The following is a 24,684-nucleotide window of genomic DNA, read 5'->3' on the forward strand; positions in this document are numbered from 1 at the left end:
AATTATAGCCCTCAAAATATGGCGATGCAAAAACTAGATTTCACAAAAATGCGTCTTTTAGTGTGTGACAGGTGTCAGTCATAAAAACCCCATATGATTCTGGTATCGCTGTAATCGCACCGACCCGAAGAATAAAGCCGTCTAATCACTTATACCGCACGAGGAACGGCGTAAAAAATAAACTCTCGGGTTGTGCTAATGTTAGGGCTGGGGTTGTTTTTTTTTCACTTTTTCATTTTTATGAATCAATTTGTGTAGCACCTGGGGGTTCCAAGTGCTCACTATGCATCTAGATAGGTGCCTTGGAGGGTCTAGTTTCCAAAATGGTGTCACTTGTGGGGGGTTTCCACTATTTAGGCACATCAGGGTCTCTCCAAACGCAACATGGCGTCCGCTAATTATTCAAGCAAATTTTACAATCAAAAAGTCAAATGGCGCTCCTTCCCTTCCGAGCCCTGCCGTGCGCCCAAACAGTGGTTTTTCCCCACATATGGGGTATGTGCGTGCCCAGGGGAAATTGCACAACAAATTTTGGGGTCCATTTTTTCCTGTTACCCCTGCAAAAATAAAAAAATTGGATCTAAAGTAACATTTTTGTGAAAAAAGTTAAATGTTCATTTTTTTTCTTCCCCATTCCAAAAATTCCTGTGAAGCACCTGAAGGGTTAATAAAGTTCTTGAATGTGGTATTGGGCTCCTTGAGGGGTGCAGTTTTTAGAATGGTGTCACTTTTGGGTATTTTCTGTCATAAAGACCCCTCAAAGTCACTTCAAATGTGATGTGGTCCCTAAAAAAATGGTTTTGTAAATTTTGTTGGAAAAATGAGAAATCGCTGGGGAACTTTTAACCCTTATAGCTCCCCAATAAAAAAAAATGTTGGTTCCAAAATTGTGCTGATGTAAAGTAGACATGTGGGAAATGTGATTTAGTAACTATTTTGTGTGACAGATCTCTCTGATTTAAGGGCATAAAAATTAAAATTTTGAAAATTCTGAAATTTTCGCCAAATTTCCTTTTTTTTCACAAATAAGCGCAAGTGATATAGAAGAAATGTTACCACAATCATGAAGTACAATATGTCACGAAGAAACAATCTCAGAATCGGGGGGATCCGGTGAAGCTCCAGAGTTAAGTTATTACCTCATAAAGGGACAGTGGTCAGAATTGTAAAAATTGTCTGATCATTAACGTGCAGACCACCCTCGGGGGTAAAGGGGGTAACTAGGGGTGAGAGAATTATGGACAGAACAAATTTCATACAGACAATTAGAACCTCCTGGCATCTGCTTAAAAGCTGAAGATAAGAAGGAATTTCACCTTTCAGCGACAATGACCCTAAGCGACCTCCAAACCACCAAAAGAACGGCTTCACCAGGAGAAGATGGAATTACTTATTATGCTTTGCTTATATAGCACCATTAATTCTGCAGCTTTACAGACATTATCGGCACTGTTCCCATTGGGGCTCACAATCTACATTCCCTATCAGTCTTTGGAGTGTGGGAGGAAACTGGAAAACCCGGAGGAAACCCACAAAAACACAGAACATAAAAACTCCTTACAGATGTTGTCCTTGATGGGATTTGAACTGCAGTGCTCAACCACTGTGCTACCATGCCCCAGCGCTGCCAGGCTGCAGTGCTCAACCACTGTGCTACCATGCCCCAGCGCTGCCAGGCTGCAGTGCTCAACCACTGTGCTACCATGCCCCAGATCTGCCAGGCTGCAGTGCTCAACCACTGTGCTACCATGCCCCAGAGCTGCCAGGCTGCAGTGCTCAACCACTGTGCTACCATGCCCCAGCGCTGCCAGGCTGCAGTGCTCAACCACTGTGCTACCATGCCCCAGCGCTGCCAGGCTGCAGTGCTCAACCACTGTGCTACCATGCCCCAGCGCTGCCAGGCTGCAGTGCTCAACCACTGTGCTACCATGCCCCAGCGCTGCCAGGCTGCAGTACTCAACCACTGTGCTACCATGCCCCAGATCTGCCAGGCTGCAGTGCTCAACCACTGTGCTACCATGCCCCAGATCTGCCAGGCTGCAGTGCTCAACCACTGTGCTACCATGCCCCAGATCTGCCAGGCTGCAGTGCTTAACCACTGTGCTACCATGCCCCAGCGCTGCCAGGCTGCAGTGCTCAACCACTGTGCTACCATGCCCCAGCGCTGCCAGGCTGCAGTGCTCAACCACTGTGCTACCATGCCCCAGCGCTGCCAGGCTGCAGTGCTCAACCACTGTGCTACCATGCCCCAGCGCTGCCAGGCTGCAGTGCTCAACCACTGTGCTACCATGCCCCAGATCTGCCAGGCTGCAGTGCTTAACCACTGTGCTACCATGCCCCAGAGCTGCCAGGCTGCAGTGCTCAACCACTGTGCTACCATGCCCCAGCGCTGCCAGGCTGCAGTGCTCAACCACTGTGCTACCATGCCCCAGCGCTGCCAGGCTGCAGTGCTCAACCACTGTGCTACCATGCCCCAGATCTGCCAGGCTGCAGTGCTTAACCACTGTGCTACCATGCCCCAGAGCTGCCAGGCTGCAGTGCTCAACCACTGTGCTACCATGCCCCAGCGCTGCCAGGCTGCAGTACTCAACCACTGTGCTACCATGCCCCAGCGCTGCCAGGCTGCAGTGCTCAACCACTGTGCTACCATGCCCCAGATCTGCCAGGCTGCAGTGCTCAACCACTGTGCTACCATGCCCCAGAGCTGCCAGGCTGCAGTGCTCAACCACTGTGCTACCATGCCCCAGCGCTGCCAGGCTGCAGTGCTCAACCACTGTGCTACCATGCCCCAGCGCTGCCAGGCTGCAGTGCTCAACCACTGTGCTACCATGCCCCAGATCTGCCAGGCTGCAGTGCTCAACCACTGTGCTACCATGCCCCAGAGCTGCCAGGCTGCAGTGCTCAACCACTGTGCTACCATGCCCCAGCGCTGCCAGGCTGCAGTGCTCAACCACTGTGCTACCATGCCCCAGCGCTGCCAGGCTGCAGTGCTCAACCACTGTGCTACCATGCCCCAGAGCTGCCAGGCTGCAGTGCTCAACCACTGTGCTACCATGCCCCAGATCTGCCAGGCTGCAGTGCTCAACCACTGTGCTACCATGCCCCAGCGCTGCCAGGCTGCAGTGCTCAACCACTGTGCTACCATGCCCCAGCGCTGCCAGGCTGCAGTGCTCAACCACTGTGCTACCATGCCCCAGCGCTGCCAGGCTGCAGTGCTCAACCACTGTGCTACCATGCCCCAGATCTGCCAGGCTGCAGTGCTTAACCACTGTGCTACCATGCCCCAGAGCTGCCAGGCTGCAGTGCTCAACCACTGTGCTACCATGCCCCAGCGCTGCCAGGCTGCAGTGCTCAACCACTGTGCTACCATGCCCCAGCGCTGCCAGGCTGCAGTGCTCAACCACTGTGCTACCATGCCCCAGCGCTGCCAGGCTGCAGTGCTCAACCACTGTGCTACCATGCCCCAGATCTGCCAGGCTGCAGTGCTCAACCACTGTGCTACCATGCCCCAGCGCTGCCAGGCTGCAGTGCTCAACCACTGTGCTACCATGCCCCAGCGCTGCCAGGCTGCAGTGCTCAACCACTGTGCTACCATGCCCCAGCGCTGCCAGGCTGCAGTGCTCAACCACTGTGCTACCATGCCCCAGAGCTGCCAGGCTGCAGTGCTCAACCACTGTGCTACCATGCCCCAGCGCTGCCAGGCTGCAGTGCTCAACCACTGTGCTACCATGCCCCAGCGCTGCCAGGCTGCAGTGCTCAACCACTGTGCTACCATGCCCCAGCGCTGCCAGGCTGCAGTGCTCAACCACTGTGCTACCATGCCCCAGCGCTGCCAGGCTGCAGTACTCAACCACTGTGCTACCATGCCCCAGATCTGCCAGGCTGCAGTGCTCAACCACTGTGCTACCATGCCCCAGATCTGCAAGGCTGCAGTGCTCAACCACTGTGCTACCATGCCCCAGATCTGCCAGGCTGCAGTGCTTAACCACTGTGCTACCATGCCCCAGCGCTGCCAGGCTGCAGTGCTCAACCACTGTGCTACCATGCCCCAGCGCTGCCAGGCTGCAGTGCTCAACCACTGTGCTACCATGCCCCAGCGCTGCCAGGCTGCAGTGCTCAACCACTGTGCTACCATGCCCCAGCGCTGCCAGGCTGCAGTGCTCAACCACTGTGCTACCATGCCCCAGATCTGCCAGGCTGCAGTGCTTAACCACTGTGCTACCATGCCCCAGAGCTGCCAGGCTGCAGTGCTCAACCACTGTGCTACCATGCCCCAGCGCTGCCAGGCTGCAGTGCTCAACCACTGTGCTACCATGCCCCAGATCTGCCAGGCTGCAGTGCTTAACCACTGTGCTACCATGCCCCAGAGCTGCCAGGCTGCAGTGCTCAACCACTGTGCTACCATGCCCCAGCGCTGCCAGGCTGCAGTACTCAACCACTGTGCTACCATGCCCCAGCGCTGCCAGGCTGCAGTGCTCAACCACTGTGCTACCATGCCCCAGATCTGCCAGGCTGCAGTGCTCAACCACTGTGCTACCATGCCCCAGAGCTGCCAGGCTGCAGTGCTCAACCACTGTGCTACCATGCCCCAGCGCTGCCAGGCTGCAGTGCTCAACCACTGTGCTACCATGCCCCAGCGCTGCCAGGCTGCAGTGCTCAACCACTGTGCTACCATGCCCCAGATCTGCCAGGCTGCAGTGCTCAACCACTGTGCTACCATGCCCCAGATCTGCCAGGCTGCAGTGCTCAACCACTGTGCTACCATGCCCCAGCGCTGCCAGGCTGCAGTGCTCAACCACTGTGCTACCATGCCCCAGCGCTGCCAGGCTGCAGTGCTCAACCACTGTGCTACCATGCCCCAGCGCTGCCAGGCTGCAAAGCTCAACCACTGTGCTACCATGCCCCAGCGCTGCCAGGCTGCAGTGCTCAACCACTGTGCTACCATGCCCCAGCGCTGCCAGGCTGCAGTGCTTAGCCACTGTGCTACCATGCTTCCCAAAAACTCACAAGACTGCTTTAAAGTATTAGTATAAGGGCGTGCAGATTTATGCAACCGCATTATTTTATTTTTCTATTTTTCATTTTCCTCCTGGAAAAATTTCAGTTTATTTTTCAATTGAATAGTACAGGAAATGGGCGACATTAACCACTTCGCGCCAGAGCCTGTTTTTGCCTTCGTGACCGGGCCAATTTTTTCAATTCTGACCACTGTCACTTTATGAGGTAATTACTCTGGAGCTTCAACGGATCCCCCTGATTCTGAGATTGTTTTTTTGTGACATATTGTACTTCATGACAGTGGTAAAATTTCTTTGATATCACTTGCGTTTGATTGTGAAAAAATCGGAAATTTGGCGAAAATTTTGCAATTTTCAAACTTTGAATTTTCATGCCCTTTAATCAGAGAGATGTCACACAAAATAGTTAATAAATAACATTTCCCACATGTCTACTTCACATCAGCACAATTTTGGAACCAAAATTTTTTTTTGTTAGGGAGCTATAAGGGTTAAAAGTTGACCAGCGATTTCTCATTTTTACAACAAAATTTACAAAAACATTTTTTTAGGGACCACATCTTATTTGAAGTGACTTTGAGGGGTCTTTATGACAGAAAATACCCAAAAGTGACACCATTCTAAAAACTGCACCCCTCAAGGTGCTCAAAACCACATTCAAGAAGATTATTAACCCTTCAGGTGCTTCACAGGAATTTTTGGAATGTGGAAGAAAACAATGAACATTTAACTTTTTTTCACAAAACTGCTACTTTAACCTCAAATTTTTAATTTTCACAAGGGCAGCCAGAAAAAATGGACCCCAAAATGTGTTGTGCAATTTCTCCTGAGCACGCTGATACCCCATATGTGGTGCAAAGCCACTGTTTGGGCGCACGGCATGGCTTGGAAGGTAAGGAGCGCCATTTGACTTTTGGAATGGAAATTTGACTGGAATGGATAGCGGACGCCATGTTGCATTTGGAGAGCCCCTGAGGTGCCTAAACAGAGGAAACCCACAACAAGTGACCGAATTTTACAATCTACTCCTCTGTATAAATTAATCTAGTGGTGGGAAAATAAGTAGATCGGTAAATGGTCACTAAACCCATAGATGAATTCCCACAGAGGTGTCATTTCTATAATGGGGTCACTTCAGGGGGGATTATGCTGTTCTGGCACTTTTCAGAGTACCAGAGCTAAAGAATCCCCCCTGAAGTGACCCCATTTTGGAAATGAAACCCCTCTGGGAATTCATCTATGGGTTTAGTGACCATTTTAACTCAATGGATGATTTCCAGAAACAAGCACGCAATGGAAGGTTTAGATTCTGGAGAACCCCCCCTGGAAATGAAGTGAGCTCTACTCGAATGTGTCATTCACTAAATGAACCAAATGTTTGAATGACATAATGAGATACATTATTACAGTTTAAAAACGTGGTTCTGTGTGGAAGATTTTAAAGCAGTCAGTGACGCATAAGGCTGGCAATGATGGGCATTGTGGGCAATAGTAGCGGGTATCACGCCTCATTCCTCTCTTAGTACATACACGACATCTTTTCTGGGGGTTCCTTCTTGTTTCCGTTGCTGGAATAAGTGCAATAAAATGTCGCTCAGTGAGTCTTTTCACATCCTCAGATTCTAATGGATGAGCGGGGCCAACACTTTGAAAGACAAGATTTTCAATTACCTTTTCTTGATAATCAAGAAAAGGATCTGAATTTCCTGCTTTTTTGTACAACACAAAAGGATTGTATGTGGCCACCTGAAACAAATAGATAACCAACTTTTTATACCAGGTCTAGGACTTTCTTGATACCTGGTATGGCTGTAGAACCTGGTCTGCAAGGTCCACACCCCCCATGTGTTTGTTGTAGTCAATGACTGACACAGGTTTTTGCTTCGGAGTGGTGGATCCTAGTTCTACAGTGGCCCTTGTGGCATCTGTGTGGATCGAGCTGAGGACAAAAATATCCCTCTTATCCCTATATTTCAGGGCAAGCAGCTCTCCGTTGCGTACAGCCCCTGACTGCCCCTTTTGGAACTTTTGGTTGACCAATGGTTGTGGAAACCCCTGACGGTTTTTACGGATGGTCCCACAAGCCCCGATGTTGTGTTCAACCAGACTTTTAAATAGGGGTCTGCTGGTGTAATAATTGTCCACATATAGATTGTAGCCTTTTTGAAAAAATGGACTTATCAGCACCCAAACAATTTTTCCAGATGTCCCCAGATAAGTAGGGCATCCTGGTGGGTTTAGTTGGCTATCTTTCCCCTCATATATGCGAAAAGCGGATGTGTATCCGGTTGAACTTTCGCACATTTTATAGATCTTTATTCCAAACCTTGCCCTTTTAGATGGGATAAATTGCTTGAGGTGCAGTCTTCCTTTGAATTTTACAAGGGACTCATCTATAGAAATATTTTGTGTTGGGGTGTAGAGGCTTAAGAATTTTTCTGACAAATTTTCAATGATGGGTCTAATTTTATATAACCTGTCATGTTCTGGGGCATTTCTGGGCAGGCATTGACTATTGTCGTTAAAATGCCAAAACCGCATGAGCATTTCATAACGGGTCCTAGGCAGAATGACTGAAAACATAGGGGTGGCTTGAACAGGGTGGTTGGACCAGTAGGATCGAATGCTCGGTTTTTTAACAAGCCCCATGGCAAATGTAAGTCCTAAAAAATTTTTTATTTCCGGGACATTAGTTGGTGTCCATAAATTTGCCCTAGCATAGTAAGATCGGGGATTCTGGCTTATTAATTGGGACGCGTATAAATTTGTTTGCACGACAATATGCTCTAGCAAGCTGTCTGTAAAAAACTAATTAAAAAAATGAATTGGTCCAAAATCTTCCACCTCCACATTTATACCAGGAATGGCGTTGAAATCAGGGCTGAATGGAGCAGCCGAATCCGAAGCCCCCCATCTGGGAAATGCTAGATCACGTGGCAAAGCCCCTTGTACACTGGCGTGCGCCAATTCACTAGTAGCAGGGGCAGCGCTTGTACTGGGCAGTGGTCCCTGATTTGGAGACGTTTCTCCAGTAGCGCTATTTGCCCCTATTGTTGTACTGGTCCTTGGGCTTGAGGATGGACCAGAATCACTGCTCATTTCTGAGCTCTCAGTGTCGCCGCTACTAAAGCCCTCAAAATCCACATCTCCATCTGAGATTGCGCTGTCATCAGTGTCAGAACACAGCAGGGCATACACCTCCTCTGCGGTATAAGTCTGACCGGACATTTTATTTTTAGATTTTTTGACTGGACTGAACGGACCGGACTGAAAGGACGGGACCGGACAGGAGTGACCGGACTGATCTGACAGGACTGACTGACTGACAGGACTGACTGACTGACAGGACTGACTGACAGATCTGACAGGACTGACTGACTGACAGGACTGACAGATCTGACTGACAGGACTGACAGATCTGACAGGACTGACTGACTGGACTGACTGATCTGACAGACTCACTAACCTTAACTCTTACTTTCTTTTTTATTTTTTTTTTTTTTTACTTTCACAGTGGCAAGGCTGACAGCTCTTGTCACACTGTTTCTCCTCTACTCTCTCACTGAGATCGGAGGAGAAACTGCATTTATCAGGCAGATCGCCCGGGAAAGTTTGTTGCTAAAACAAACTTCCCTGGTGATCTCTCTGATTGGCTGGTGTGACGCTGACATCATCGAGACCTGAGCCAATCAGGTCTCGATGATGTCAGAGGTCACAGCACCGGGATCCCCGCCGCTGACAGGTATGTGGGGGGGTCCCGATCGCCGACCACCGGCTGTCCCTATCTTTTAAATGCCGCGATCGCTATGGATCGCGGCATCTAGAAGATAGGAACAGGTTAACATCATGGGGACCTGATCCAATCAGGTCCCCATGATGCCACATGTCAGAGCTATCGCTCTGAACCGGTACCGCAGCGCTAGCAGGACCCTGGGGGTCCTGAGCGCTGCGGGACCACCCACCGTTTTTAAACGTCGGCGCTGCACAGAGCCCAGGCAGCGCCGACGTTTATGTACAGTGGGCGGTCCTGAACCGGTTAATGAGGACCTTTCACCAAGTTTTCATGTTGAAGAGGACACACGATGTAATGGTGGCTGCAGAGCAGAAGAAAGCTTTTTTTTTTTCTTCTAATCTCACCTCTCGCTTGCGCAGATCTTAGCAATCAAAGAATTTGGCACCTAATGAGTTAACTCTTGGTAAATGCAAGTGGGTGCCATCAGACAGTTTTCACTGGGGGTGTGTACTTCTCCCTGTATGATGCCGACCAATCATGTGTAGGCAGCCACACTTAAAGGAAAGAAGAGCCCACTCCCACCAGAGTAGGAGCACACTCATGTCTGCTGTGCGGAGGCGACCTGTACTCTGCAGGGAGATCAGGCTGTCGCACATCGACACTGGAGTCGCCTGTCTGCACTGCACTCCTCCTGTGTGAGACGTAATCACACCCTGATCTCCCTCCAGGGCAGAAGTGTGATCAGGACACATCTCCAGACAGGACCGGCAGTGGGGGAGGGGCTGTACATATATACATTGTAAGGTGGCTAATGGCCGCATAGTCGATGAGAGGTATGTGTCCCAGAGATGGCTGGTCTCTGTGATGTAACCCGGAGTGTTTCTCTAGGGCATGTAAGCACTAAGAGGATCATTTGGTGCACCTGGGACCGGGTAGAGAGTGGCGGGTCCATCTACCTGCATACCTCACCTCTGGGTTAACAGTCTATATAATGATGGTTGTTGTTTGGCACATGGTTTTGTCGGGGTCGTAGCGACATTCCACTCGTCCTCCAGTCACTCCAAATTAAGGCTATGAGCATGGGTCAACCATTCAAAGAATGAGTCAGACAACAAGCTGGTTCAAACTCAGAGCATGCTCAGAAGGCTACTGGCAAGCCACGATCTCAGCAATGTTCCCCCTTTATTTCCGCATGCACAAACCTAAATACACTACATAATGGGGAGGGGAAAGGGGTTGTTCGGGGCGGGGTAAGCCATAAATGGATTGCTCGGGGCGGGGTAAGCCATAAATGTCTTGTATCCGGCCACTCCTGATTGGTCCACGTCTCCTTAACTCAGTCTCTGGGCAGACAACCGTCAGTTGATGTTTCGGTTTCATTTCTCTGAAACAGGTGCTGGCTGATACCGGCGCCATCTTACCATAAGTAACACGTAGCAAGGAAAGCTTATTGTTATAAGACACAAAATGGTGGTTAGTACATAAGCAAAGCGTATAAAAGTATAAAAGTGGAGAAAATATATATTCTTTTTTACCCTGACATTCCCCCCTAAACACTAAGCTTTCCTTTGCTTCGGGGCCTTTGAGACTGTCCATGTGTGGGGAGAGGGGAGGTGGATTTCTTCACCCAATCATCTTAGAAGCTGCCCCCTTATGGGACGCCCCCAAACAATTGAGCCCTACCCTAAATGACACATGGAGTTCTCCCAACTGACTCTAAACTAAATCTCTCAATTGGACTCTGTCATGGGGGGTTGGAACAGCATTGTTTATAGCTTTCCTGTATGAGGGGACTATGCAGCATACCATGTCATTCCTGCACAATCCACTATGTCACAGTAATCAAATCGATACGTCTGGATTTTTGCGTGAGTATCTACCCAGAATGTGGTAGCTGTCCACCCTGGGACAGACAGTAAGCATATGGAAAGGATATAGAAGAAGGTAGTCATCTTTTATAGGCTCGTTCTGTCTCTCTTGCAGTGGGAGGCGTGAATCCAGGTGCTCCTGCCCTCAAGCTTCAGAGCTGTAGGAGTAGTCAGGATCACAGTGTAGGGGCCCTCAAATCTGGGTTGGAGACAGTCTTTCCGGACAAACTTCTTTACGTACACCAGGTCGCCTGGGGTGAAATCATGTACCGCATCACCTGTGGATTCTGGGAGAGAAGCAGATACTGTAGAGCGGGTGTTAGTCAATTCTTTAGACAGAGCAATCACAAATTTTACTACTCTATCATGTGTTTCAGACAACTCTTGGGGCCTAATTTCTCCTATTTTAGGTGGGGTCCCAAACAAAATTTCATAGGGAGTCAGCCCATGTTTAGCTTGTGGGGTGTGTGTGATATGATACAATACTATAGGGAGTAGGTCGGGCCAGGGGAGGGGATGATCTTGGGTCATTTTCAAGAGCTGGGTCTTGAGTGTGGAATTCATTCTTTCCACTTTGCCTGAACTGGCAGGATGGTATGGAGTGTGGAGGCCCAAATCTGTTCCCAACATGTTCCAAAGTTCTTTGTAGATATTTGCTGTGAAAGCTGGTCCTTGATCCGATTCTATGACTTGGGGAACTCCAAATCTGCAGGCAATTTCACTGATCAGTTTCTTGGCTGTGACTTTAGCAGTCATGTTGACAACCAGGTAGGCCTCGGGCCAGGCTGAGAACATATCCACGGCTACCAAAACGTACTCATATTTTCCTGCTTTAGGCATTTGGATATGGTCGACTTGTATTCTCTGCCAAGGGTAGTCTGGTTTAGCCAGGTGTTGGAGAGGGACCCGTGCCGTACACGTTGGGTTGCAGGTAGCGCAGACAGAGCAGGATTTTGAGTATGCAGTCACAGTGGAAGAGATTCCGGGTGCAAAGTACAGTTTCTTGATACATGCCAAGGCTTGATTCTTTCCTCTGTGTGTAGGCCCGTGAGCCCATGCTGCCACGGCTGAGTACATGCGCCTAGGCAAGCAAGGTTTTCCGTCCACTTGGTAAAGAGTCGAGTTGACCTTTAAATCTTTGCGACCTGCCAGCACGGCTCCCGCCGCTTTCCATTGCTTGACTTCTTCAGTGGGGGTCTTCCTTTGTTCCTCACACAATTTTTCTTCAGGCATCCTGACCCCCCTGGATTCCACTCGTGTCTCCGCTGGACTTGTATGGTCTTCCGCCGGCTGTTCCTTGGTTCTTGCTCTAGTGAGCGCCACAGCTACGGTTTGCAGGGTCTCCCCCATCTCTTCTTCCTTTTCCTGCCACTTTGATGACACATTCTCCACTGCTGCAGTCTTGGCTGCTTGGTCAGCTAGGTGGTTGCCCCTGGCTTCCCTGGAATCTAGTCTTCCACGAGCCTTGACCTTGATAACAGCAACCTGAATGGGTAGTTCCAGGGCCTTCATTAGGGCCTTAATCCATGAGGCATGTTTCACTGGTGTACCTGCAGCTGTGATGAATCCTCTAGACTTCCACAAGAGTCCAAAATCATTGCAAATTCCATGTCCATACCTAGAATCGGTATATATGTTTGCCGTTGTTCCAGCTGCCAGGTGGCAGGCTTCTGTGAGAGCTACAAGTTCAGCTTCTTGTGCAGACATGTATGGTGGTAGAGCTTCAGCCTTCAGAACTGTTAGGTCTGTTGTGACAGCATATCCCGTGTGGAACTTCCCTTGAGGGTCTGCGAAACGGGATCCATCAGTCCATAGGTGCAAGGCAGGGTGTGCGAGCGGATGTGCCACCATATTCTCTGGAGCAGAAGTCTCTTCCTGCAAAAATTTTTATACAATCATGAGGTTCCACCAATGGACCTTCACCCTGTTCATCTTCCCCCCTAGAAGGTGGAAGCAAAGTGGCAGGGTTGATAGTCAGACATCTGAGAAATGTTATATTGGAGGGCAACAATAGGGAACACTGCAGCCGCAGGTGTCTTTGGTTGGTTAGATGTTTCGGAGAGGTTTGTTGCAGAACAGCCGAGAGATCATGGCCGGCCTGTATAACTAGATCATGTCCAAGGACGATATCAGCTGACTTGTCAAGGAGGATGTGAGCAGCGTGGACCGCTTTAAGGCACGTGGGGGCAGTTCGGGCGACAGGGTCCAGGCGGGCTGAGTAGTAAACACAAGCAGGTGTAGTGCTATAGAAATATAAAACTTAACATTTATTATCACTGAATAAAATATATGCAATATACAAGGACCTAAAAAAACACAGATATACTGTCTGTGATATTAGATAGCCAAAATACTTCCATGTATTGTTGCGTCCAAAGATATAAATATATGTCATATAAGCATATTGTATCTCCGACGCCACCAAGAAAGTGTGGCAGAAAGAAAATGATGGAGCCTACAGGACACTATACAACTTATTGTGTCTCAGAATGTGAGAACGCAGAAACATTAACCCAATCAATGGTAACCATTTAAACTATGCTATATATAGAAATGGAACATCCTCACCAATTTTGATATCCGTTCCTGCTCTCAGACTTCAAGGATAGCTCCATATAATGGGGGCAGACCAAGTCTCATTGGGTCACCAGCCCATCACAAAATACCGCTCCCGACGCGTTTCTTTGCCTTAGCTAGTCATCAGGGGAAAAAAAGCCATGGCGCTGTCTGGTGAATGAGCTGCGCGATTGTGGGCAGCGTGCATACCGCATGTCTTCTCTTTTTTTCCCCTGATGACTAGCTAAGGCAAAGAAACGCGTCGGGAGCGGTATTTTGTGATGGGCTGGTGACCCAATGAGACTTGGTCTGCCCCCATTATATGGAGCTATCCTTGAAGTCTGAGAGCAGGAACGGATATCAAAATTGGTGAGGATGTTCCATTTCTATATATAGCATAGTTTAAATGGTTACCATTGATTGGGTTAATGTTTCTGCGTTCTCACATTCTGAGACACAATAAGTTGTATAGTGTCCTGTAGGCTCCATCATTTTCTTTCTGCCACACTTTCTTGGTGGCGTCGGAGATACAATATGCTTATATGACATATATTTATATCTTTGGACGCAACAATACATGGAAGTATTTTGGCTATCTAATATCACAGACAGTATATCTGTGTTTTTTTAGGTCCTTGTATATTGCATATATTTTATTCAGTGATAATAAATGTTAAGTTTTATATTTCTATAGCACTACACCTGCTTGTGTTTACATTTATCTATTTGTGTAGTTATTTCTAAAACTCCTGCTGCTGCATTCGGGCTGAGTAGTAGCCTAAAGGCCGATACTTATGATCATAGCGTTGTGCTAGAACTCCAGAGGCATGACCTTCCGATTCCGAGACAAAGAGGTGAAATGGCTGAGTATAGTCTGGTAAGCCCAAGGCCGGGGCAGAGACAACAGCCTGTTTAAGGCTGTCAAAACATAGTCTGCGTTGGTGAGAGATACGTGAATCTTCAGCATGAAGCCAGACGGAGCCTTCGTCCTTAAGACAGTCATACAGGGGTTGCATAAGCTTTGAGGCATCCGGGATCCATTGCCTGCAGTAAGTGATGAGACCAAGGAAAGTCTGCATAGCGGAGTAGGTGGTTGGGAAGGTGATATCCATGATGGCTTGTTTTCTTTCTTCAGTCAGATGTCTAGCACCTTGTGATATACAATGTCCGAGGAAAATGACCTTGGGCAGACACCATTGGACTTTGCCTTTCGAGACTTTACAGTTAGCTGAGTGAAGAAACCAGAGAAGGGATACTGACATCTCTGGCAAATTTTCTTCAGTGCCGCAGAGTAAAAGATCATCCACATATTGTAGAAGAGTGACCTGAGGGTTCTCTTGAACCCATGGCTCCAGAATAGACTTCATAGAATGAGTGAATTGGTTAGGAGAGTTCTGGGCTCCTTGTGGAGTCCTGGTCCATGTAAGCTGTGCTCCTTGAAAGGTAAAGGCAAAAAGAAACCACGAATCTTCATGCAAGGGTATACTGAAGAAGGCGTTGGCCAGATCTAACACCGTAAACAAGGTGGCCGTTGGAGGCACCTGAGACAAGAGGGTGTTTGGGTTGGGTACCACTGGAGTTTCTAAAATGGTAGCTGCATTGACGGCTCTGAGATCCTGAACCAACCGGTATCTTGGAGGCTCTCCCGGTGCGGTTTTCTTTTTTACAGGAAAGAGGGGTGTATTGAATGGAGATACACATCTGACAAGGACTCCTGACTCCTGGAGGGAAGCGATTTGGGTACCCAAGCTTTGTTCTTGTGCCGCCTTGAGGGGGTATTGTGGCAACCGTGGGTACCTGTGTCCAGGCTTGAGGTGTACTTGGACCGGGGGAACCTGCAGGAGGCCAACGTCCTCTGGCCCGCTGGACCACAAAGAGTGAGGGAACTGTGAGGTTTCAAGAAGAGTGTGAGGTTGTATGGTCATCATCATGAGAGGGAAGGCTTTGAGAACGCAGCGATCTTCAGTCCCTTGTTCGGAATGAGGATCTCGCAGAAGAAGCTCCATACCATGGTTTCCAAAGGTAATAGTTGCCTTCATCCGCTCTAAGAGATCGGCTCCCAACAAATTAACGGGGCAAGTTTCTGAGACCAAGAATCTTGTGAGTACTCCGGTGAACGGTCCTGCAGACACAGGGACTGTGAGTGGAGAGGAAATATGTTGGCCTTCCACCCCAACACAGGTGAGGGTATCCGGTGATAGGGATACCGAGGGAGGGAGCTGTGTGGAAGAAATGACAGATGTGGCCGCCCCAGTGTCCACCAGAAACTTCAATGGTTGATGGTCCACCTGTAAAGTGACAGTCCCACAGGCGGCCGTGGGGTGCGTAGCCGGGAAAGTGGACACTGGTTGACCGGGCCGTCATTGGCGTGGGTGAGATGGTTCACGGGAAGGTCCATGATTGCGTGGACCGTCATGAAACGAGCGGTCATGGTACTGTCTGCGGGTTGGACAGTCTCTGAGAATGTGATTAGGGCTACCACATTTCCAACACAGTATGCGTCCTTCAGAATCACGAGATTGTCTCCTGTCTCTAGGTGGCCCCCTGTCATCTCTTCAGTCTTGTTTTCTATATGTGGGAGGAGTATCATCACCTGTGCCTTTAACCATTGCCCACTTGATTCCATATTGGTTGCCAGGGGGTGGGTAGCTTTCTTGAGCTTGATATACCATGGCAGGAGCGGCTTTCTTCTTTGGCTTAGTATCCTTTTCCATTTTTAGCATGGCTTTTTGGAAAGCTTTGACAATGTCCACCGCGTCGTTAAAAGAAGAAGAACGGATCTCGGGGCGTACCCTCAGAACCTCATCTCTGAGGGCGTCTTGTAGGCCATCTACTAGGGCCTGAACCAACAGGGCGGCCTGCGTCTTGACGTGAGGACTGTATCCGAGATCCTCAAAATGCATGCTGAGTCTTGCAGCATATCTTTCCACAGATTCATCAGGGTCTTGTTGAACATCTTGTACAGACCCAGCTTGATCTGACAAGCGATCCTGAGCCCAGGCTTTTAACTGTTTCATGTATTCTAGGCCGTATTCATACGTACTAAGGGATCCTGCTTTTGTGGAATCCATGGCCTTTTGAAAGCTCTCCGTTTTCGGCTAAGTGAGCCTGGCATTCTGCAGCCAGAGTGGAACCAGCAGCAAGGGCAATTTTACGAGCCAATTCTCCAGCATGGCTCATACGGGTGTTTGCAGGGTTGACTATGGCCCCCACCCGATGTGTAAGGATGTCACCATAGCCTATTGACAGAGTGACAGGGCATCCTGATGGGTCTACTAGATTCCGGGAGCGGCAGGGGTCCCAGACTTCTGAGGGGCTGGTGCTCTTTCAGCAGTTGCTTGGAGCAAGGGCCAGAGTATGGGCAATGAATGTGGGGTGGAGGATGCCATAGGAGACGTATGGGGTAAAGGGGGGGGGGCGCTGGAGTATCTTGAGCCCAACCCTCATCTGGCTCCGTATCGTCTTGAGTAACAGTATGTTGGCGGAGCGAGAGCAGTCTGGCCTGAAATTCTGGGGAGTTGAGGAGGATATCCCCAGAGTTATGGGCGACCCCCATGGGGAACAGAGGGAGCGCCTCAGCATCGTGGACTGGAGCAGAGGGTATCACATTAGTTTCAGATGGGTGCTCTGGGACTGCGGGCTTTTCCACCCGTGCTGGCGGCTGGTAATAAGCACCGGACGGATCTAGTAGTGGATATAGGCCAGATTGGGGTTTCCCGGGCCTCCCACAACAAGTAAAAGGTGAAGTAAGATGTCCGTTGGAGGGAGGAGTTGGAGTGGGAGTGGGATTGTTCTTGGAGGCAGGCTGGGCATCGTGCCATGGGCGGCCCGCCCCACAGACACAGCAGAACTTCGCCCAGGGCGGGTTCTGCTCTTCGCACATACGACACGTCCATCCTTCCGATGATTTGGCGTCGGCACCATTATAGGGTGGTGGCTGAGGGCTCGGTGTAGTGACAGGCATCAACGGGGTTACGGCCAATTTAGGGTCACATAACAAATCACATTCTGCAGCTTTCATGTATCCGAACAAAGGCTCGGCATTCTCTGTTCCCCCTGTACCATCTACTCTAAGATGTGTCTGAGCCTGGTGCAGGTGTCCTTCATCACTCAACTTCCCTTATTTTGTATAACGCATTCCTTCTACACTGAAGGCTGAAGTCTGCCCGTACTGGGTAGTCTTATCATTTAATACAGATTCCTAACATTCTTAACAGCCTCCTTGCCTTCCCGTGACTCTAGTAGCTGGATAACTCCCACAGCACCATCCGGCAACTTGCCAGGTCTTTCAGATTTAAACATACGCAACATTTTCTTATAGAATGCAATGATCTGTCGCGACTCAGATCACTGATGCAGTCCACAGGTCGCCACCGGTCAGTGTAGAGCACACCTCAATACACTGGTGAGATAGAGAGACACCTCAATCTATCCCCTTCCCTAACCTTGAATGGCGACTTTACAGTGCGACTCACCACGGCACCCTGATTACAGGTCACCACCCGTCAGTGTAGAGCACTCCTCAATACACTGGTGAGATAGAGAGACACCTCAATCTATCTCCTTTCCTAACCTTGACTTTACAGCAGTCTCTGTGGTAGACGAAGAGCACTCCTCAATTCGTCACAGATTCTTTCTTCCTTACACTACAATCTAGGGATGGCTTGGAATCGACCATCAGTCACGGGAGGCAACTATCTAAGAAAAGAACAGTGACCGGGGGAGGAGGAGGTGGTGTTCACACGAGCACGCGCAGGCATGCGACGTCACTCGGTCTCACAGTTGCTGGTACGGGACGTGGCGCGGGACGCTTGAGGTCTCACCACTCGACCGGTCACCCACCCAGATCCAAACTGACAACCCCACAGGAACCGCTGCGGCTGACACACAGGCAAGTGAGACATATAAAATACATCTCGACTTACCGTGTTCGGTGGAGGTTGATCAGGCCTCAAATTCAGCCGCCGCGGTCACCACCAGGGAAGTCAGCAATATGGGTCCGAGAGGGCGGCGTACCGCTAGCCACGCCCCACGTTGGGCGCCATTTGTCGGGGTCGTAGCGACATTCCACTCGTCCTCCAGTCACTCCAAATTAAGGCTATGAGCATGGGTCAACCATTCAAAGAATGAATCAGACAACAAGCTGGTTCAAACTCAGAGCATGCTCAGAAGGCTACTGGCAAGCCACGATCTCAGCAATGTTCTGCTTTTATTTCCGCATGCACAAACCCCTACATAATGGGGAGGGGAAAGGGGTTGTTCGGGGCGGGGTAAGCCATAAATGTCTAGTATCCGGCCACTCCTGATTGGTCCATGTCTCCTTAACTCAGTCTCTGGGCAGACAACAGTCAGTTGATGATTCAGTTTCATTTCTCTGAAATAGATGTTGGCTGATACCGGCGCCATCTTAACATAAATTTCGATCTAAGTAACACGTAGCAAGGAAAGCTTATTGTTATAAGACACAAAATGGTGGTTAGTACATAAGCAAAGCGTATAAAAGTATAAAAGTGGAGAAAATATATATTCTTTTTTACCCTGACAGTTTGTGTGTCTGGAGGGAGAAGGCCTCCTATGTGTGGTTGTCTCCAGACTGGGCCATGTACTGGATGCTATCCAGCCTGTGTGACCACAGCACTGGCTAACCAGAGACTTTGATAGAAGGACTGTTTTCTTTGCTTTTTGCCTGCAGTGAAGACTGTTCGCATTTTACTTTCTGGCCGGTTTATGAAGCCAATAAATCGTACTGGACACTTAAAGGAATGTGCCTCCTGTTTGCCTCACATCGCACCTGAGAACAATCCCTACAACACACAGATGTGGACAAAATTGTTGGTCCGTTCCTGTAAAATAAGAACCCCCCCCCCCCCAATGGGTCGCTGGAAGAACCGGACACCGACAGAAGAATGATCAGTGTAAACCTCCTGGATATCACTGGAGAGGAGCTGACTTTAGCTTTTTTTTTTATTTTAAATTTTGGTTCAACAGAAAATTTAAAAGAAAAAAAACAATGAATGAATGAAAAGTCCTGGACATAAATGATGTCCCTAGAAAAACTGAAAATAACGTGACTGTAGGGGCAAGTGACAATGAGGGGTCTTCAGTATTTATCATCACAGGGTTCTGCAGACTTGTGATCAGTCCGTGACTATTTACAGGGTGAAAAGTAGCCATTATGCTGTTAGTTATCATGAGGGGGGGGACGACGAAAGCCGCCTAAATGATAGATCAGAAACGTCCATCAATACAAATAACGAAAAAAACTTTATTATTAAAATGAGTACAGGCAGATGTGGGATAAAAAACAGCTACAATAAATTACTATGTGAGAACAAGACAGGGAGACAGAGTCTACATATGTATACAAGTGCTATCAAAACCCCCTATATCATGTGTAATCACATCCATCTCAATCACATGTGCATAGTGCGGAAACTCCAAAAAGAGACAATCAAGCCTACATATAGACCATCACAGCTGACATGGTGCAGCACATGGAGAGTCTCCACCCTGTGTGCGGCAACCCCAACTGGGGTGGTCTCAGCTGTGATCCTCATTTTACCCCCGAGGGTGGTCTGCACGTTAATGATCAGACAATTTTTACAATTCTGACCACTGTCCCTTTATGAGGTAATAACTCTGGAGCTTCACCGGATCCCGCTGATTCTGAGACTGTTTCTTCGTGACATCTTGTTCTTCATGATTGTGGTAACATTTCTTTCATATCACTTGTGTTCATTTGTGAAAAAATCTGAAATTTGGCAAAAATTTAGCAATTTTCAAACTTTGAATTTTCATGCCCTTAAATCAGAGCGATATGTCCCACAAAATAGTTACTAAATCACATTTCCCACATGTCTACTTTACATCAGAACCATTTTGGAACCAATATTTTTTTTTTATTAGGGAGCTATAAGGGTTAAAAGTTGACCAGCGATTTCTCATTTTTCCAACAAAATTTACAAAACCATTTTTTTAGGGTCCACATCACATTTGAAGTGACTTTGAGGGGTCTTTATGACAGAAAATACCCAAAAGTGACACCATTCTAAAAACTGCACCCCTCAAGAAGCTCAAAACCACATTCAAGAAGATTATTAACCCTTCAGGAGCTTCACAGGAATTTTTGGAATGTGGAAGAAAAAATAACATCTTCCTTTTTTTCACAAAAATTTTATTTTAGACCCAAATTTTTTCTTATTCTTGCAAAAAAATAACAGAAAAAATGGACCCCAAAATTTTTTGTGCAATCTCTCCTGCTCGGGCGCACGGCAGAGTTCAGAAGGGAAGGAGCGCCATTTGACTTTTTGAATGTAAAATGTGCTGGAATAATTAGCGGACGCCATGTTGTGTTTGGAGAGCCCCTGATGTGCCTAAACAGTGGAAACCCCCCACAAGTGACCCCATTTTGGAAACTAGACCCCTCGGGGAACTTATCTAGATGTGTGATGAGCACCTTGAACCTTCAGGTGCTTCACAGATTTTCACAAGGGTAAGAGGAGAAAATGGACCCCAAAAACTGTTGTGCAATTTCTCCTGAGTACGCCGATACCCCGTATGTGGGGAAAATACAGTGTTTGGGCGCACGGCAGAGTTCAGAAGGGAAGGAGCACTGTGTGAATTCTTGAACACAAAATTTGCTGAAATCGAGACAGGCAATTTGGAGAGCCCCTGATGGGCTTAAACAGTGAAAAACCCCCACAAGTGACTCCATTTGGAAACTAGACCCCCTCAAGGATTTTATCAAAGGGTATAGTGAACATTGTGAACCCAGAGGTACGACACAGAATTTGATAACATTAGGTCATCATATTGAATAAGTTGTCATTAGTCTTGAGCGCAAGTGCTCGCTACTTGAGTTTGCATCGGGTACTCGGGTATGCACCAAGTATGGCGGGTGCTGGAGAGACATGCTCGAGTCCCCACCCGCATGTTTCATGGTTATTAGACACCCAAAAAAACATGCGGGGATCACTCGTGCATGGCAGGCAATCCCCGCAAGATTTTTTTGGCTGTATAACACCAGCAAAACATATGGGGCAGAGACTCGAGCATGTCACTCCAGCACCCGCGATACTTGGTGCATACCCGAGCACCCGATGCAAACTCAAGTAGCGAGCACTTGCGCTCAACACTAGTCGACATATCGTAATTTTTTTTCTTTACTTTTGAAAAAATCCCAACCCTAATCCCAACCCAAACCTAAACCCTAGCCCAACCCCAACGTTTATTTTTTTTTACGCCGTTCCTCGCGCGGTATAAGTGATTAGACGACTTTATTCTTCGGGTCGGTGCGATTACAGGTGTTAAAGATAAGATTCTAAAATCTACTAAAAAACATTATATGAAACTGATGTATACTAAATATCTCTACTTATATTCTGTTATATGTTATCAATCTTGTTTTGCATATATCTGTTATATTGGATATCATTTAGTCATATATACCCTTCACTTTAATATATATTATGAAAACCTTGATATATATATCAGATATCTGCACTCGTGTGTCACTATATATATATATATACCCTGAAAGGACTAGTTGGAACTGGTTATAGAGGTGGACTTTCAAATTGTTTACAAGAAGGAGACGAGACAAAGGATTCAACATGAGACCTCCCAAGAGAATATCCTGAGGAATGAGGAGAATATCTGGGGGGGAAACACTTAACCCCATAGGACAAGATAATGAGACTTATCTATACCATGGGCCAGAGACCACTGTGATTGCTCAATTGCCTCAGGGCGACACCCTATTGGGACCTTCCTTTATACTGAACATATATATGTTATGCTGGAATAATAAACACATCTTTCCTGCGCCATTTCTCTTCAAGAGACGTTCAGTATCTGACTCTGTCTGATATCAAAGCTTCACGTATACACTTGAATAAGTTAATTTGGCAAGGGATAAGCAAAGGGTTGGGGTCCTTTGAACCTCACTTCCACACAGCGATGCCAGATTCATATCGGGATTTTATGTTTGGCAGCTGTCACACACTAAAAAAAACTTTTTTTTTTTTTTTTGCAAAGACTAGTTTTTGCAATAATTTTTGCACATTTTGGCCGACAGTCATGTGACGGCTTGTTTTTTGCGGGATGAGTTGATGTTTTTATTGGTATCATTTTTAGGCACGTGACATTTTTTGATCGCTTTCTATTCCGATTTTTGGGAGGCAGAATAAACAAAAAACAATTCAGAAATAGTTTTATATGTTTTTTATGCCGTTCCGCATGTGGTAAAATTGATAAGACAGCGTTGTTCTTCGGGTCGGTACGTTTACAGCGATACTACATTTACATCTTTGTTTCATGTTTTGGCGCTTTTACACAATAAAAACTAGTTTATAGAAAAAATAATTCTGAGAGCTTTAACTTTATTTTTTGGCTGATGGAGCTGCATGGCGGCTTGTGATTTTTTTTCACTTTGACACTTTTTCTTACTTTTACACTTTGTCCCACTATGGGACTTTCATTTTTTGCAGGCTGATAACTGGCATAGCATAAGGATGCAGCAGCAGCATCCCTGTGCTATACAGCCTGTCAGCGCTGCACAGCACAAGTTACTTTGATCGTGCACTACACATGATCAGAGTAACTTCCTGATGTCATGATGACATCGGGTCACCATGGCAATGACCAGGACCCAGCAGACCCAGCGCGGGACCCCGGAAAAAAGGTAAGAGGAGCGCGCTTGCGCCCAGAATGCTGCGATCGACGTCGATCGCACTTCAGGCGTTAATGTGCAGGGAGTGGGACTGCTCCTGGCACATAGCACCGGTTGTCAGCTGTGAGAATCAGCTGACACCCAGCGGCGATCGCCCAGCACCACTTGTTTGCGAGCGCGATCACATTGTGCGTAATAGAACGTACTTGGTCCAATAGGTCCAAGGAACAGGGACGTACTATTGCTGACAATGTCAGAAAGGGGTTAATAGTAAAGTTTTTTTTCATTATTTGTATTCATGGACATTTCTGATCTGTCCTTAAAGATAGTCCTTGACAGGCAGTTAATAACAATATGAACATGAATAGATATTATATATACTGCTGCTTTCTGTGAGCTGTTCTTCTGTTTGTTATCATGGCTCACGACACGGAGCAGAGAAAGCTGATGTGGTCTCAGGAGATTAGAAAGAACATGTTACCGGTAAAGGCTATGAGACGTCGCCTACAGCCGGACGTTCCTCTAACTACAGCTACACATAATGCTCAGAAGTGTAAGGTCTACGGGGCTGTAGACGACCTCCCTACAAAACTGTAGATAAATACAGGAGACTGATAATTCAAATGGGAACCACAAAGCACAGAACAACTTCCAAAGAGATCAGAGGTGAACTCCGGGGTCCATCAGTGTCAGGTTGCACCATCCAGCACTATCAGGGACAAAGTGGACTTCATGGAGGATGGCCGAGGAGAAAACCACTGAAAGCAAATCACAAAAAGCCAGACTAGAATTTGCCACAACGCATATTGATAAGCCACGAAGCTTCTGGGGGAACGTCCTGTGGACAGACGAGACAAGACTGGACGTTTTTGACGTCACATCAGCTCTATGTTCACAGATGGAAACATGGAGCAATGAAAAGAACATTGCACCTGCTGTGACACATGGAGGGGCTCGGGGACGTTCTGGGGAGGCTCCTCAGTGCCCGGGGGCCAGCAGAGTCCTCAGTGCCCGGGCCGGGGGCCAGCAGAGTCCTCAGTGCCCGGGCCGGGGGCCAGCAGAGTCAATTTTTTTTTGATTTTTCTGTTGAACAAAAATTCACAAGAAAAACAGCACAAACCTGCTCCTCCTCTCTGATATACAGAGGGTCTCACTGATGGTTCTTCTATCAGAGACGGGTTATGTTCACGAGCAGTGGGGTGAGATCAGTGTACACCACACACACACACACACACACACACACACACACACACACCAGTGCACACCACACACACACACACACACACACCAGTGGACACCACAACGCCTCACCCACCGGTTCTGGATCAGATCCTCCATGGTGTTCCTGATCTTGCTCTGCAGTTTGGGTGGGTAATTCTTTACTGGGGTGGTCCAGCATCTGCTCACTGACACTTGCCGCCAGAGGTCCGGAGTAAAGCTCACCTGGCGCCAGAGACGACACACCTGCGCCAGCCTAGTAATGGAGAACACTTTAGCTTCTGCAGGGAACACTGGGGCCATCAGAACAGATTCACCGTCACAGGAGGGCGCCGCAGCCTTCACCGTCACAGGAGGGCGCCGCAGCCTTCACCGTCACAGGAGGGCGCCGCAGCCTTCACCGTCACAGGAGGGCGCCGCAGCCTTCACCGTCACAGGAGGGCGCCGCAGCCTTCACCGTCACAGGAGGGCGCCGCAGCCTTCACCGTCACAGGAGGGCGCCGCAGCCTTCACCGTCACAGGAGGGCGCCGCAGCCTTCACCGTCACAGGAGGGCGCCGCAGCCTTCACCGTCACAGGAGGGCGCCGCAGCCTTCACCGTCACAGGAGGGCGCCGCAGCCT

General features: G+C 48.3%; 1 protein-coding gene across 1 annotated transcript in view; it reads right to left on the reverse strand.

The window, feature by feature from the left end:
* The window catches only part of FBXL6 (F-box and leucine rich repeat protein 6), a 154,881-nt gene extending 130,566 nt beyond the window's left edge, over nucleotides 1-24,315 (reverse strand). The window contains exon 1 of the mRNA XM_073680099.1: nucleotides 24,161-24,315. Within this exon, the coding sequence (XP_073536200.1) occupies nucleotides 24,161-24,183 (23 nt within the window). The 5' untranslated portion in view covers nucleotides 24,184-24,315. The remainder of the gene's footprint in view (nucleotides 1-24,160) is intronic.
* Between the last annotated feature and the right edge of the window lie 369 nt (nucleotides 24,316-24,684).

This window comes from Phyllobates terribilis, unplaced genomic scaffold (genome assembly GCF_046119375.1).
Source record: "Phyllobates terribilis strain yellow unplaced genomic scaffold, ASM4611937v1 Scaffold_4__5_contigs__length_816908805, whole genome shotgun sequence".
NCBI classification, from domain to species: domain Eukaryota; kingdom Metazoa; phylum Chordata; class Amphibia; order Anura; family Dendrobatidae; genus Phyllobates; species Phyllobates terribilis.